The 16863-nt window shown below is 53.3% G+C and overlaps 2 protein-coding genes across 2 annotated transcripts; one reads left to right on the top strand and one right to left on the bottom strand.

Moving 5' to 3' along the window:
* Positions 1-380: 380 nt before the first annotated feature.
* TULP3 (TUB like protein 3) lies at positions 381-11122 on the bottom strand. The gene is made up of 11 exons (XM_069763002.1): positions 11002-11122; positions 8596-8647; positions 6386-6554; positions 5765-6142; positions 5589-5683; positions 5314-5511; positions 5105-5217; positions 4910-5024; positions 4738-4836; positions 4409-4580; positions 381-2347 (listed from the first exon to the last, which is right to left on the bottom strand). The coding sequence occupies exons 1-11, from the start codon at positions 11034-11036 to the stop codon at positions 2214-2216; spliced, it is 1560 nt and encodes a 519-aa protein (XP_069619103.1). The 5' UTR covers positions 11037-11122; the 3' UTR covers positions 381-2213.
* On the top strand, positions 6742-7752 carry LOC138673782 (octapeptide-repeat protein T2-like; the record flags this gene model as incomplete). Its single annotated transcript, XM_069761826.1, has 2 exons — positions 6742-7298; positions 7368-7752. Coding segments are annotated over 2 exons (942 nt in total), but the record flags the coding sequence as incomplete, so codon positions are not given.
* Positions 11123-16863: the final 5741 nt, after the last annotated feature.

Raw genomic sequence — 16863 nt, 5'->3', positions numbered from 1 at the left:
GCTCGGCCCTGCGCTTAGTAACCCGATGTTTACCCTGGTTACCGGGGACCAAACAGCGACGCTGCAGCGATCGACATCGTTGTCGGTATCGCTGCAGCGTCGCTTAGTGTGACGGTAATTTTAGCGCGGCCCTGCGCTTAGTAACCCGATGTTTAGCCTGGTTACCCGGGGACTTCAGGATCGTTGGTCACTGGAGAGCTGTCTGTGTGACAGCTCTCCAGCGACCACACAGCGACGCTGCAGCGATCGACATCGTTGTCGGTGTCGCTTAGTGTGACGGTACCTTAAGTCTCCTCACCTCGACATGCTTATCATGTCACTCTCCGCAAGGAGAAACGATACATCTTGGATCCCTTATGGGGAGAAATACACAAACACGATTTTTGGTCAGAAGCTGAAATCCGATCATTTTATTGTCCAGCTGTACAATGTGACCCGGCAGGATCTCGCCCGGTGATCAGCGATCGGGAGATTACAGATGATCCCTTTTCATGATTCGCAGTGACACCGGGCAGCACTCACCTGGAGCTTCTACTAGTTGCTCCACTAGGTGGCGCCGCTGTGCTGCCCGATCTCTCACTCATTGGTATCAAATTACTATGAAAAAAAATTACCTTCTAATTGCTGACATCAGGAATCCCAGGACTGGGACTCACAGAACTACAAGTCCCAGCAGACCTGATATTATGGGAGTTGTAACATAAGGTATTATAGGGGATTTGTCAGCTCACAGTCGCCCTCTCCTGGCCGGCCATGGTGTACAGTTGCAGAAGGTTATGTGACCCCGTAGCTGTACAGAGGCCGAGCACAAGGGGGCCGTGTGGCGTCAGCCATAGTCTCTCTCGACAGATTGGACTTGGTGCGAATCGATTTCCCAGGACTCGACCATCGCCGTCAGCGATCTGTGGCCGCCACTTACCTCCCAGCACCCTGGGGAAGGCGGGAGGAGCCAGGATGGCAGGAGGAGGCGGGACGGCGGGAGGAGGCGGGACGAGGCGCTCAGGGCTCCCAGATGAGGCCGCTGGATCGGAGGGTGCGAAATGAGTCACCCCAAATCTAATTATAAGACTCTGGTATTACAGATTAGAAATTATGAGACCGCGGCCTCCGTACAAGAGGCTGAATATGAAACCGCGGCCTCCGTACACAGCGCCGAATATGAGACCGCGGCCTCCGTACACAGCGCCGAATATGAGACCGCGACCTCCGTACACAGCGCCGAATACGAGACCGTGGCCTCCGTACACAGCGCCGAATACGAGACCGTGGCCTCCGTACACAGCGCCGAATATGAGACCGCGGCCTCCGTACACAGCGCCGAATATGAGACCGAATATAGGACCGCAGCCTCCGTACACCACGCCGAATATGAGACCGCAGCCTCCGTACAAGAGGCTGAATATGAGACCGTGGCCTCCGTACACAGCGCCGAATATGAGACCGCGGCCTCCGTACACAGCGCCGAATATGAGACCAAATATAGGACCGCAGCCTCCGTACACCACGCCGAATATGAGACCGCAGCCTCCATTCACGAGGCCGAATATGAGACCGCAGCCTCCATTCACGAGGCCGAATATGAGACCGCAGCCTCCGTACACAGCACCGCACACGAGGTTGAAACATATTTTACATATAAAGTTCTGTTCACAAAGCAAAAATAAGGCAGCAGCAATCATATACACGGCACCATACACAGGAGACCCCCATAAACACAATGCTGTACACTGAGGACCCCCAGATACACAAAGCTGTACATGGGGAAAACCCAGATACACGGGGACCCTCATATACAGGGAGCCGTATATGGAAGACCTCATACACACAGCACTGTACACTGAGGACCCCAGATACACAGAGCCGTACACAGGAGACCCCGGATACACAGCACTGTACACTGAGGACCCCAGATACACAGCACTGTACACTGAGGACCCCGGATACACAGCACTGTACACTGAGGACCCCAGATACACAGAGCCGTACACAGGAGACCCCAGATGCACATTATGTGTAAGGAGACCTACAAGTGATTTCTATGTGCAAAGCATTAACTAGATACACAGGGCGGGCAGCGGAGGGGCAGCGGAGGGACGGGGGTCCGGCCCCCCAGTCACTGGATATTTGGGACTATGAAAGGCACGGACGGCGGCTCCTCTCGCCCCGCAGATTGTGCAGGTTTAATGTGATGTCAGTTTGTCCCTTCTCCTCCGTCACTCACACGCCAACTTGCTGTCAAAACTAGAGAGCGCCACGGAGAAAGCCTGCAGGGCGCAGAGCGGGTAGCTGTAGTCCAGGGTGAAGAGGTCGTCTGCCACCCGGCCAAACTGCATGACGATGTACTCGGCTGGAAACAGAGAGAAGGGCGGGTCAGAGGAGGAGGAGGATGAGAAGGGCGGGTCAGAGGAGGAGGATGAGGAGGAGAAGGGCGGGTCAGAGGAGGAGGATGAGAAGGGCGGGTCAGAGGAGGATGAGGAGAAGGGCGGGCCAGAGGAGGAGGATGAGGAGGAGAAGGGCGGGTCAGAGGAGGAGGATGAGGAGAAGAAGGGCGGGTCAGAGGAGGAGGATGAAGAGAAGAAGGGCGGGTCAGAGGAGGAGGATGAGGAGAAGAAGGGTGGGCCAGAGGAGGAGGATGAGGAGAAGAAGGGCGGGCCAGAGGAGGAGGATGAGGAGAAGGGCGGGTCAGAGGAGGAGGATGAGGAGAAGGGCGGGTCAGAGGAGGAGGATGAGGAGAAGGGCAGGTCAGAGGAGGAGGATGAAGAGAAGGGCGGGTCAGAGGAGGAGGATGAAGAGAAGGGCGGGTCAGAGGAGGATAAGGGCGGGTCAGAGAAGGAGGATGAGGAGGAGAAGGGCGGGTCAGAGGAGGAGGATGAGGAGAAGAACGGCGGGTCAGAGGAGGAGGATGAGGAGGAGAAGAACGTTGGGTCAGAGGAGGAGGATGAGAAGGGCGGGTCAGAGGAGGAGGATGAGGAGAAGAACGTTGGGTCAGAGGAGGAGGATGAAGAGAAGGGCGGGTCTGAGGAGGATGAAGAGAAGAAGGGCGGGTCAGAGGAGGAGGAGGAGAAGAACGGCGGGTCAGGAGGAGGATGAGGAGAAGAACGGCGGGTCAGAGGAGGAGGATGAGGAGAAGAACGGCGGGTCAGAGGAGGAGGATGAGGAGAAGAACGGCGGGTCAGAGGAGGAGGATGAGGAGAAGAACGGCGGGTCAGAGGAGGAGGATGAGGAGAAGAACGGCGGGTCAGAGGAGGAGGATGAGGAGAAGAAGAACGGCGGGTCAGAGAAGGAGGATGAGGAGGAGAAGGGCGGGTCAGAGGAGGAGGATGAGGAGAAGAAGGGCGGGTCAGAGGAGGAGGATGAGGAGAAGAACGGCGGGTCAGAGGAGGAGGATGAGGAGGAGAAGAACGGCGGGTCAGAGGAGGAGGATGAAGAGAAGGGCGGGTCAGAGGAGGAGGAGAAGGGCGGGTCTGAGGAGGATGAAGAGAAGAAGGGCGGGTCAGAGGAGGAGGAGGATGAGGAGAAGGGCGGGTCAGAGGAGGATGAGGAGAAGGGCGGGTCAGAGGAGGAGGATGAGAAGGGCGGGTCAGAGGAGGAGGATGAGGAGAAGGGCGGGTCTGAGGAGGATGAAGAGAAGAAGGGCGGGTCAGAGGAGGAGGAGGAGGATGAGGAGAAGGGCGGGTCAGAGGAGGATGAGGAGAAGGGCGGGTCAGAGGAGGAGGATGAGGAGAAGGGCGGGTCAGAGGAGGAGGATGAGGAGAAGGGCGGGTCGGCGGAGGAGGATAGGGAGAAGGGCGGGTCGGAGGAGGAGGATGAGAAGGGCGGGTCAGAGGAGGAGGATGAGGAGAAGGGCGGGTCAGAGGAGGAGGATGAGAAGGGCGGGTCAGAGGAGGAGGATGAGAAGGGCGGGTCAGAGGAGGAGGATGAGAAGAAGGGCGGATCAGAGAAGGGTGGGTCAGAAGAGAAGGGCGGGTCAGAAGAGAAGGGCGGGTCAGAAGAGAAGGGCGGGTCAGAAGAGAAGGGCGGGTCAGAAGAGAAGGGCGGGTCAGAAGAGAAGGGCGGGTCAGAAGAGAAGGGCAGGTCAGAGGAGAAGGGCAGGTCAGAGGAGGAGGAGAAGGGTGGGTCAGATGAAGACAAGGAGAAATGCTGGTCAGAGGAGAAGGGCGGGTTAGAGGAGGAGGAGGAGGAGGACGGGTCGGGTCAGAGGAGGAGGAGAAGGGTGGGTCAGAGGAAGTCGACACAGGAGGGGGAGGAGCAGGCAGCGCAGAGGAGGAGGATGATGGCAAGGAGGAGGATGGAACAGAGGCACAGAGAAGGAGGAGTAGGAGGGCGGCACAAAAGACGAGGTGGGCTGCAGAGGAGAGGGGGCAGAGGAGAGGGGCTGCCCAGAGGGGGAGGATGGCCACAGACTCACGATCATTGTCGTGTACGATCTGGAAGTTCTTGACAGAGGCGTGCGTGACGCGGCCGTGGAAGTTCAGCACGTAGGACTGCGTGTCGTCGTTCCACACCGGGGCCTTGTTGTGCAGCTCGATGATGTTCTCCTGGCGTTTGCTTTGCCACCGAGAAAGAAGACTCTCTGAATCCTGAAAAACCAGAGACCTCAGTGAGCGCAGACACGGCGCCATCTTGTCCGCGGAGCTCATTCACAGAGCTGTAATACCATAACACAGCCCACGGTGGCGCCGTTTCTGGCTGCCATATTGTCACGACAATTGTTCCTATAAAACCCTAAGAACTCACATTGTGTGGCTGGAAGGGGATGCGCTCGTGGTTGATGTTCATCCCCGGTATCAGGACGGACATCTTCCTCGGCCCTTTAAAGCCCAGGACATTGGTCTCCTGTGGGAGGACAGTGGAGGTAAATACCGGACCCGAGGGGGGACGTCACCCCGGACCCTAGAACTCCACCTACGTAACAGACCGCTGCCAGCTCCTGCCGCACGCCACTGCCCTCTGGTGACCCCCGCACCTTGGTCGGGTTCTCGCCATCATCGTACACCGTGAACTTGGTCCCCATTAGGTTGGATCTAATAGAATGAGGACAACAGAGGGTTAAACAACACCCCGTGGAGCACGTCAGCAAGCAGCCGCCCTGCCCCCCACATACCGGAGTTTTCCTACAAAGTTGCCCCCTTCTCGCGACATGTCTGTGGGGTCGATGGAGATCAGGTAATTGGAGGTTTTGCTCTTTTTCCTCTTCCGACCAGCGAGAAGGAAAAGCTACAAGAGACAACAGTGGAGACAAGTCAGGAGTGATAACCGGGGGTTCCAGCACCCGGAGACCCCCCATAGTCACGGCCGCCCCTCTTCCCTCACCTTGCGGCTGTCATCCTTCTCCTGGTGCATGTAGTACGTCGGGTACAGGCCGCGGTCCACCCCCTTCTTGTCGCGGCTGATCCGGCACCTTATGGTGACGCCACGAGGTGCTGGCCGTAAAGCGAACTCCTTCAGGTCTCCCACGTCCACCGCGTCTCCGGACGGCGCTGCTGGAGCGGTGTCTGCAGAGGCCGAGTCCTGTGTGACGCGCAGGAAGGGGTTAACATAGCAGGAAGGAGAGGGGCTGCAGCAGGAACGCAAGGTCCGGTACTCACCGCCTGGGACTTCTTACTGGACGCTGACCCCGGCCGAGTCCCCGGCGCTCCCTCGTCTGAAGACTCCTCATCAAACTTAAGACTGTCCGATATTCCTGGGAGAAGATGATAAAGCAGTGAACCCCCAAGAGCAGAATAGTGAGCGCAGCTCTGGAGCAGGAACCAGGAACACTCACCCCTTTTCTTCAGCATTTTTTGGAGGTGTTGTTTGGACACCTCGTTCTTTCTGGGGGTCTCGTCTTCCTCTTCGGAGCTACATTTGGTGGTGGGCTCGCTGGGGGCAGCAGGTTGGGTCTTCGCCTCCTTGACCTCGCTCCGGGTGTTGCTGTTACCGGATTGGGGATCGACCTCAGATATTCGGAATGTGCCTTTCCATTCTTTTGGGGGGGCGGTGGGCTTGCTCTGGGGGGATCTGGGCCTCGTGCTCGCCATGCCGGAGTTCGGCCTGGAGTCGTCCGATGTGATCTCATCAGGGCAGGTTTCTCCCACGGACAGAATGTGGATCTTACACTCCAGCTCCTTGGTGGTGTGAAGCGCGGCGGGACCATCGATGCCTGCGATACAATCGTCATGGGATTAACAGAGCAGCCCCCGGTCACTCAGGTACAGGAAGCCGAAAAGACACGGTGCCCAGTGCCACAGGTGCCCCGTGCCACAGGTGCCGGCTGTATGCACCAGTAGCCACACACACGTCCCTATATTATCCTGTGCTGCCACCTTCTGGACATTGCTGGTAACAACCAATAAGTCACTTCCAACATGAAAGGGGTCTGGGAGTATTTGGGGTCCGCACTCACCATGTAAGACAACATCTGTAGGTTTAGATCGGGGGCTCCTGTGCTGCATCAGGGGCGCCTGCTCCTCGCTTCTCTTGCTTCTCCCTCTTAGTGATCGGGACTCCTGGCTTGGCAGCACCATGTGCGCCTCCTGACGCCGCCTCTTCTGCTTCATCTCCAGCAGAGCGCGCTTCAGAGTCAGGAGAGAGGAGTCAGGGGAGAGGAGTCAGGGGAGAGGAGAAAGGGAAGCAGAGCAGGAGAGCGGAGAAAGGGGAGCAGAGACAGGAGAGAGGAGTCAGGAGAGAGGAGTCAGGAGAGCAGAGTCAGGAGGGCGGAGAAAGGGAAGCAGAGTCAGGAGAGCAGAGTCAGGAGAGCATAGTCAGGAGAGCATAGTCAGGAGGGCGGAGAAAGGGAAGCAGAGTCAGGAGAGCATAGTCAGGAGGGCGGAGAAAGGGAAGCAGAGTCAGGAGAGCAGAGTCAGGAGAGCAGAGTCAGGAGAGCAGAGAAAGGGAAGCAGAGTGAGGAGAGCAGAGAAAGGGAAGCAGAGTCAGGAGAGCAGAGTCAGGAGAGCAGAGTCAGGAGAGCAGAGTCAGGAGAGCAGAGTCAGGAGAGCAGAGTCAGGAGAGCAGAGTCAGGAGAGCAGAGAAAGGAGAGCAGAGAAAGGAGGGCGGAGAAAGGAGGGCGGAGAAAGGAGGGCGGAGAAAGGGAAGCAGAGTCAGGAGAGCAGAGTCAGGAGAGGAGAGCAGAGTCAGGGAAGCAGAGTCAGGAGAGCGGAGAAAGGGAAGCAGAGTGAGGAGAGCAGAGTCAGGAGAGGAGAGCAGAGAAAGGGAAGCAGAGTCAGGAGAGTGGAGAAAGGGAAGCAGAGTCAGGAGAGCAGAGTCAGGAGAGCAGAGTCAGGAGAGCAGAGTCAGGAGAGCGGAGAAAGGGAAGCAGAGTGAGGAGAGCAGAGTCAGGAGAGCAGAGAAAGGGAAGCAGAGTCAGGAGAGCAGAGTCAGGAGAGCAGAGTCAGGAGAGCAGAGTCAGGAGAGCGGAGAAAGGGAAGCAACGAGTCAGGGGAGCAGAGTCAGGAGAGCAGAGAAAGGGAAGCAGAGTCAGGAGAGCGGAGAAAGGGAAGCAGAGTCAGGAGAGCAGAGAAAGGGGAGCAGAGTCAGGAGGGCGGAGAAAGGGAAGCAGAGTCAGGAGAGCAGAGTCAGGGGAGCAGAGAAAATGAAGCGGAGTCAGGAGAGCAGAGAAAGGGGAGCAAAGTCAAGGGAGCAGAGAAAGGGGAGCAGAGTCAGGAGAGCGGAGAAAGGGAAGCGGAGAAAGGGGAGCAGAGAAAGGGGAGCGGAGTCAGGAGAGCCATACCTGACACCAAACTATACTGGCACCCCACAACTAACCATACCTGACACCCAACCATACCCGCACCCCACAACTAACCATACCTGCACCCAACCATACCCGCACCCCACAACTAACCATACCTGCACCCAACCATACCCGCACCCCACAACTAACCATACCTGCACCCAACCATACCCGCACGCCACCACTAACCATAACTGACACCCAACCATACCCGCACCCCACAACTAACCATACCTGCACCCAACCATACCCGCACGCCACAACTAACCATACCTGACACCCAACCATACCCGCACCCCACAACTGACCATACCCGCACCCCACAACTAACCATTCCCGCATCCAACCATACTCGCACCCCACAACTAACCATACCTGCACCCAACCATACCCGCACCCACAACTAACCATACCTGCACCCAACCATACCCGCACCCCACAACTAACCATACCTGCACCCAACCATACCCGCACCCCACAACTAACCATACCTGCACCCAACCATACCCACACCCCACAACTAACCATACCTGCACCCAACCATACCCACACCCCACAACTAACCATATCTGCACCCAACCATACCCGCACCCCACAACTAACCATACCTGCACCCAACCATACCCACACCCCACAACTAACCATACCTGCACCCAACCATACCCGCACCCCACAACTAACCATATCTGCACCCAACCATACCCGCACCCCACAACTAACCATACCTGCACCCATCCATACCCGCACGCCACCACTAACCATACCCACACGCCACACCCAAACATACACGTACCCGACACCCAACCGTACTCACACCCGACATCCAAACCCGCACCCCACGGTACATGCTCCTCACAATCCTGGCACCACAACAATTCCCGCACCTGATTGTGCAACTTCAGCTGCCGGAGCCGGAGATTCTCATCATCCAGGATACTGGGAACAGAAAGTAATTGCTGCGCATGAGAGAAGGGGAGGAGGATGGGGGTCTGTGTATTAGGGGGGAGGATGGGGGTCTGTGTATTAGGGGGGAGGATGGGGGTCTGTGTATTAGGGGTATGATGGGGGTCTCTATTAGGGGGGATGCTGGGGTCTGTGTATTAGGGGAGGAGGATGGGGGTCTGTGTATTAGGGGAGGAGGATGGGGGTCTGTGTATTAGGGGAGGAGGATGGGGGTCTGTGTATTAGGGGAGGAGGATGGGGGTCTGTGTATTAGGGGAGGAGGATGGGGGTCTGTGTATTAGGGGAGGAGGATGGGGGTCTGTGTATTAGGGGTATGATGGGGGTCTCTATTAAGGGGAGGATGGGGGTCTGTGTATTAGGGGGGATGCTGGGGTCTGTGTATTAGGGGTATGGGGGTCTCTATTAGGGGGAGGATGGGGGTCTGTGTATTAGGGGGGATGCTGGGGTCGGTGTATTAGGGGGATGATGGGGGTCTCTATTAGGGGGATGATGGGGGTCTCTGTATTAGGGGGATGATGGGGGTCTGTGTATTAGGGGGATGATGGGGGTCTGTGTATTAGGGAAGATGATGGGGGTCTCTGTATTAGGGGGATGATGGGGGTCTCTGTATTAGGGGGATGATGGGGGTCTCTGTATTAGGGGGATGATGGGGTCTCTGTATTAGGGGGATGATGGGGGTCTGTATTAGGGGGATGATGGGGGTCTGTGTATTAGGGGAGATGATGGGGGTCTCTGTATTAGGGGGATGATGGGGGTCTCTGTATTAGGGGGATGATGGGGGTCTCTGTATTAGGGGGATGATGGGGGTATGTGTATTAGGGAAGATGATGGGGTCTCTGTATTAGGGGGATGATGGGGGTCTCTATTAGGGTGAAGATGGAGTCTCAGTATTAGGGGGATGATGGGGGTCTGTGTATTAGGGAAGATGATGGGGGTCTCTGTATTAGGGGGATGATGGGGGTCTCTGTATTAGGGGGATGATGGGGGTCTCTGTATTAGGGGGATGATGGGGTCTCTGTATTAGGGGGATGATGGGGGTCTGTGTATTAGGGGAGATGATGGGGGTCTCTGTATTAGGGGGATGATGGGGGTCTCTGTATTAGGGGGATGATGGGGGTCTCTGTATTAGGGGGATGATGGGGTCTCTGTATTAGGGGGATGATGGGGGTCTGTGTATTAGGGGAGATGATGGGGGTCTCTGTATTAGGGGGATGATGGGGGTCTCTGTATTAGGGGGATGATGGGGGTCTGTGTATTAGGGGGATGATGGGGTCTGTGTATTCGGGGAGGATGATGGGGGTCGGTGTATTAGGGGGATGATGAGGGTCTGTATTAGGGGAGGATGATGGGGTCGGTGTATTAGGGGGATGATGGGGGGTCTGTGTATTAGGGGAGGATGATGGGGTCGGTGTATTAGGGGAGGAGGATGGGGGTCTGTGTATTAGGGGAGGATGATGGGGTCGGTGTATTAGGGGGATGCCGGGGTCTCTGTATTAGGGGGATGCTGGGGGTCGGTGTATTAGGGGGATGCCGGGGTCTCTGTATTAGGGGGATGCTGGGGGTCGGTGTATTGGGGGGATGCCGGGGGTTGGTGTATTGGGGGGATGATGGGGTCTGTGTATTAGGGGGATGATGGGGGTCTGTGTATTAGGGGAGGATGATGGGGTCGGTGTATTAGGGGAGGAGGATGGGGGTCTGTGTATTAGGGGAGGATGATGGGGTCGGTGTATTAGGGGAGGATGATGGGGTCGGTGTATTAGGGGGATGCCGGGGTCTCTGTATTAGGGGGATGCTGGGGGTCGGTGTATTAGGGGGATGCCGGGGTCTCTGTATTAGGGGGATGCTGGGGGTCGGTGTATTGGGGGGATGCCGGGGGTTGGTGTATTGGGGGGATGATGGGGTCTGTGTATTAGGGGGGAGGATGGGGGTCTGTGTATTAGGTGAGGAGGATGGGGGTCTGTATTAGAGGGATGATGGGGGTCGGTGTATTGGGGGGATGCCGGGGGTTGGTGTATTGGGGGGATGATGGGGGTCGGTGTATTAGGGGGATGCCGGGGGTCGGTGTATTGGGGGGATGCTGGGGGTCTCTGTATTAGGGGGATGCTGGGGGTCTGTATTAGGGGGATGCCGGGGTCCCTGTATTAGGGGGATGCTGGGGGTCGGTGTATTAGGGGGATGCTGGGGGTCTCTGTATTAGGGGGATGCTGGGGGTCGGTGTATTGGGGGGATGCCGGGGTCTCTGTATTGGGGGGATGCTGGGGGTCGGTGTATTGGGGCCGGATGCTGGGGGTCGGTGTATTGGGGGGATGCCGGGGTCTCCCTTGTACCTGGCTCCGGTTCCCCACTCCGTGCTGGAGTCCATTTCGCAGCTTCTTTCCCCGTTAGATCCGGACTTCTGTCCCTTAGCAACCAGTGTCTGCTCCTGACAACCGCACCCGGCAGTGTCCCGCCCGCCCATTGGTCAGCGGTCTGTTCTCATTGGTTGGTAGAATGTGTGAGCTGCTAAGGGCGGGGCCAGAACTGTGGAATGAGGGGCGGGGCTAAAGAAACTGAGGAGAGAAAACTTTATGTGTAATTAACAGACCCCGAAACGTGACAAGTGAAGATGGAGAGACCCCCGATGTATACAGAGACCCCTGATATACAGAGACCCCCAATATATACAGAGACTTCCATACAGACACCCCTGATATATACAGATACCTCCCCATACATAGAGAGACCCCCAATATATACAGAGACCCCCATACAGACCCCCAATATATACAGAGACCCCCATATAGACCCCCGATATATATAGAGACACTCCCATAGAGACCCCCAATATATACAGATACCTCCCCATACATAGAGACTCCGGATAGTTATATAGAGACCCCCAATACATACAGACACCCCTGATATATACAGAGATCCCCAATACATAGAGACCCCCGATATATACAGAGACCCCACATACATAGAGACCCCTGATATATACAGAGACCCCACATACATAGAGACCCACGATATATACAGAGACCCCCATACAGAGACCCCTGATATATACAGAGACCCCCCATACATAGAGACCCCTGATATATACAGAGACCCCCCATATATAGAGACCCCTGATATATATACAGTGACCCCCGATATATGGAGACCCCCCCATACATAGAGACCCCTGATATATTCAGAGACCCCCCATACATAGAGACCCCTGATATATACAGAGACCCCCCATATATAGAGACCCCTGATATATATACAGTGACCCCCGATATATGGAGACCCCCCCATACATAGAGACCCCTGATATATTCAGAGACCCCTGATATATGCAGAGATCCCCCATACATAGCGACCCCTGATATATATATATATATACAGAGACCCTGATATATACAGAGACCCCCCCATACATACAGAGACCCCTGATATATGCAGAGATCCCCCATACATAGAGACCCCTGATTTATACAGTGACCCCGATATATACAGTGACCCCGATATATACAGAGACCCTGATATATATATACAGTGATCCCCGATATATACAGAGACCCTGATATATACAGAGACCCCCATACATAGAGACCCCTGATATATACAGACCCCTGATATACAGAGACCCCCGATATATACAGAGACCCCCAATATATACAGAGACCCCAGATATATACAGAGACCCCCCACATATACAGAGACCCCTCTAGAGATCCCTGGTATATACAGTGACCCCCTATATATACAAAAAAACCCAATATATACAGACCCCTGATATATAGAGACCCCCCATATATACAGAGACCCCCCCATACATAGAGACCCCTGATATATACAGTGACCCACATACAGAGACTCTTGATATATACAGAAAACCCCCATATATACAGTGACCCCCGATATATACAGAGACCTCCGATATATACAGAGACCCCCCATACATAGAGACCCCCCCATACAGAGACCCCCGATATATAGAGAGGAGACATGGGAGAAGTTCATATGATCAGATGAGACCAAATAAAACTTTTTGGTATCAACTCCACTCGCCATGTTTGGAGGAAGACGAAGGATGAGCACAACCCCAAGAACACCATCCCAACCATGAAGCATGGTGGGGGAAGCATCACACTTTGGGGGTGCTTTTCTGCAAAGGGGACATGAAGTCCGCACTGTATTGAAGGGAGGATGGATGTGGTCATGTATCGGGAGATTTTGGCCAACAACCTCCTTCCCTCAGTAAGAGCAGTAAAGATGGATCATGGCTGAGGCTTCCACCATGAAAACACAGAGGCGGGGCAGCTAAGGAGCGGCTCTATAAGGCCGCGGTCACACTACGAGCGCAATGCAAGAAGCTCGCACAAGTCTCTCATATCAAAACCCAGCATGGCCGCCAGAGCCATAACTTTTTTAATCGCGATTCCATCCGCACCTATTGCCGGCACATGTCAGCTGTTCAAAGCAGCTGACATGTCGCAGCTTTGAGGTGGGCTCTCCACCAGAGTCCACATGAAACTGGGGGTTCTGACCTCAGATGTACTATCCCTTCCGACGTCAATAAGGGGCTAAGGTGTGGTCAAAAAGGCAAATAGAAATGGTATCTCTGAAAGCGTCAACTTGTCCCGCAAAAAAGAAGCCGCCATACAGCTCCGTCTCTGAAATACAGGATTATAATAATATAATAATAATAATAATTTTTATTTATATAGCGCCAACATATTCCGCAGCGCTTTACAAATTATAGAGGGGACTTGTACATACAATAGACATTACAGCATAACAGTAATACATTTCAAAACAGATACCAGGAGTAGTGAGGGCCCTGCTCGCAAGCTACAAACTATGAGGAAAAGGGGAGACACGAGAGGTGGATGGTAACAATTGCTTTAGTTATTCGGACCGGCCATAGTGTAAGGCTTGGGTGTTCATGTAAAGCTGCATGAACAGTTAATTAATTTTTTTTTTTTTTTTTTAATATAGGCCACACAGGGATCGTTAGGTTAATGCATTGAGGCGGTAGGCCAGTCTGAACAAATGAGTTTTTAGGGCACGCTTAAAACTGTGGGGATTGGGGATTAATCGTATTAACCTAGGTAGTGCATTCCAAAGAATCGGCGCAGCACGTGTAAAGTCTTGGAGCCGGGAGTGGGAGGTTCTGATTATTGAGGATGCTAACCTGAGGTCATCAGCGGAGCGAAGGGCACGGGTAGGGTGGTAGACTGAGACCAGAGAGGAGATGTAGGGTGGTGCTGAGCCATGGAGTGCTTTGTGGATGAGGGTAGTAGTTTTGTACTGGATTCTTGCGTGGATGGGTAACCAGTGTAATGACTGGCACAAGGTAGAGGCATCGGTGTAACGGTTGGTGAGGAATATGATCCTGGCAGCAGCATTCAGGACAGATTGGAGCGGGGAGAGTTTGGTAAGAGGGACCCCCCATAAGTGACCCCATTTTACAAAATACACCTCTCAATGAACTCTAGGGGTGCAGTGATCATATGGACACCACAGGTGTGTCACAGAATGTTACACCATTGGGCAGTGAAGACAAGATAACATTTTACCACACAAAAATTTGTTTTAGCCCCAGTGTCACGGATCCCAGGGAGGATATCTTTATCATCCCCACCGCTGACACCAATGTGTCATGACCCGGGGTTGTTTGGTTGCTCCTGGTTCCTTCTGAAGAGGATTTATCTATATCCCACTTCCGGTTTGGAACTTGCAGCTCTCTGGCGCCCCCTTCACCCTCAGGTCAGACAGGGTGCTGCACCTAGGATAATTAGTCGCCAGAAAGGCTGCCTTACTTTGTACTGGCTAATGGGCACGCTGCAGCGAGGGCGATATAACTACTCCCACTCAGGTAGGAACAGTAATTATCAATGCCTTCCGTCGCTACAAGGTCTCCCAAACGCACAGGACAAATCTGCTGCCACCAGCTCTGATTTCTTAATAATGGGACAGGAGCCAACCCAGATTAGTAGCGTAATTCACATCAGAGGACATGACAGTTCGTTATAGAGCAAGGAGAAGCAAAGCTAGTAATGTTATTTTACTCCAAAAAGGTAGGCAGCGTTTACTGAAGTATAAAAAGATATTATAAAAGACGACAAGTATTGTATGTACAGTACAATTACAAATAAAATGGGATTAAAGTTGAAGAGAACACTTACATTGCGTTATGTCATTTAATCTCATGGCTGGCCATGTGGTGTGGGGCTGGTCATACATCCTGATGCATTACAGATCGGTCTCGCAGCTAGACCCAGGACAAAAGACTAGTGAAGGCTGATGTCTCACTCACTTATCTCCCTGCCCAAAATCAAGGCCCTCCCCCTGTGGTGACCTCACCCAGAGGCTGAATACTCCCCTTTCTTAGAGTTATGACAAGCCATTTCTACACATAACTCGCTGTATGAACCTCGTAGAAGAACGACACAATGATCATGATGCTCACCACGTCAGGGAGGTTCTTTTAAGTATAAACATGGCACAGATATATGACCAGGCTTATGGAGAAATCCATTTGTTGCATTTCGTGGGTTTAGATTATAGTGATTTCAGCGAGTTATAGATTTCTCGGTGGACATTCGGAACATGTAACCCTTATATCTCTATCCCTGATTGGTGCCAATATACATAACTTTTCAAGAACAAAAGAGTCCCATGTGGTTTGAATGTTGCTGTACCAGTTATAGCTGGAATCTGGTGTGTGTGTGTGTGGGGGGGGGGGGGGGATGAGGGGTTTAGGGAGAAGACTGGCTTTCCCAGCAAAAAGCCATAGAAATTCCTCGGCGATTTCAGTGAATGTTGCTGGCACGCTGGTCTCACATTACAGCTATATAGCAGGGGGGAGGGAGGAAGAGGCTTACAATTCCAGCCTTGTGCTGGCAGGCAAAGGAAACTGCAGCTGAGAGCTCTGTATGTGTAATTGAAGCAATCAAAGCTTCTTCCTATTTCCTGACACCCAGATTTTACATTTTCACTCAACAATTGGGTACAAATGGCATCAAAATTTGTCCCACAATTTCTACTGAACGTGACAATACCCCGTATGTGGCTATACAGTGCTACTTAGCCATATGGAGAGACTCGGGAGGCACGGAGCGCTATTTGCCTCCTGGAACACAGATTATCCTAGAATAGTCTGCGGACTGCATATACTTCCTGCGCTGAACAGAGGCCAGACGGAGTCCAGAGTAACTCTGCTGCCTCATTCTAGTGAATGGATCCATCAGGGGTTTCGTCTATCACATCACTCGGAGATTTAGATGGAAACCCCAAAGTAACTGCTCCGTGTAGCGCCTAAACTACATTTAGTGTCCCCATGTTTGTCATTTCTGTAGTGATGAGAGCCCGCCTAACTTACGGGTGCGCGTCTCCAGAAACAGGAACTGGTCACGACAACGTACTGGCCACGACATCCTACTGGTCACGACAACGTACTGGTCACTACAGCGTACTGGTCACTACAATGTACTGGCCACGACATCCTACTGGTCACGACAACGTACTGGTCACTACAGCGTACTGGTCACTACAACGTACTGGCCACGACATCCTACTGGCCACGACATCCTACTGGCCACGACAACGGCAGTTTGCAATTTTCACTCAGCAACATCCACTGCTGACTGTTTCTGGAAAACACCTATGGAGTCAAAATCATCACTACACCTGTAGATAAATTCCCAAAGGGGTGTAATTTCCAAAATGGGGCCACTTGAGGGGGGATTCTCCTTTTCTAGCATTTAGGGGCTCCGTTGATGAAGTTTTCCTCCCACATATGGGGTATCAGCATGCTCACAAGAAATCGCACAACACATTTTGGGGTCCATTTTTTACTGTCATTCTTGTGAATTTTTTTTAAAAATTGGGTCTAAAGTGAAATTTTTGTGAAAAAAGTTAAATGTTCATTTTTTCCTTCCACGTTCCAAAAATTCCTGTGAAGCCCCTGAAGGCTTAATATACTTATTGAATGTGGTTTTGGGGACCTTGAGGGGTGCAGCTTTTAGGATGGTGTCATTTCGGGGTATTTTCTGTTATATAGACCCCTCAAAGTGACTTCAAATGTGATGAGGTCCCTAAAAAAATTGGTTTGGTAAATTTTGCAGGAAAAATGAGAAATTGCTGGTCAACTTTTAACCCTTATAACGTCCTAACAATAAAATATGTTTCAAAAATTGTGCTGATGTAAAGTAGAC

The sequence above is a fragment of the Ranitomeya imitator genome, chromosome 4 (assembly GCF_032444005.1).
Source record: "Ranitomeya imitator isolate aRanImi1 chromosome 4, aRanImi1.pri, whole genome shotgun sequence".
NCBI classification, from domain to species: Eukaryota; Metazoa; Chordata; class Amphibia; order Anura; family Dendrobatidae; genus Ranitomeya; species Ranitomeya imitator.
This window is presented reverse-complemented; position numbering and strand designations above follow the sequence as displayed.

Excerpts from the sequence above, each read along its gene's own strand:
- TULP3 (XM_069763002.1), bottom strand. The coding sequence starts at position 11,036 with ATGGACTCCAGCACGGAGTGGGGAACCGGAGCCAG. Across the intron at positions 6,143-6,385 it reads TACAGATGTTGTCTTACATG|GCATCGATGGTCCCGCCGCG; the intron begins GTGAGTGCGGAC and ends ATTGTATCGCAG. Across the intron at positions 4,581-4,737 it reads TCCCCTTCCAGCCACACAAT|GATTCAGAGAGTCTTCTTTC; the intron begins GTGAGTTCTTAG and ends CTGGTTTTTCAG.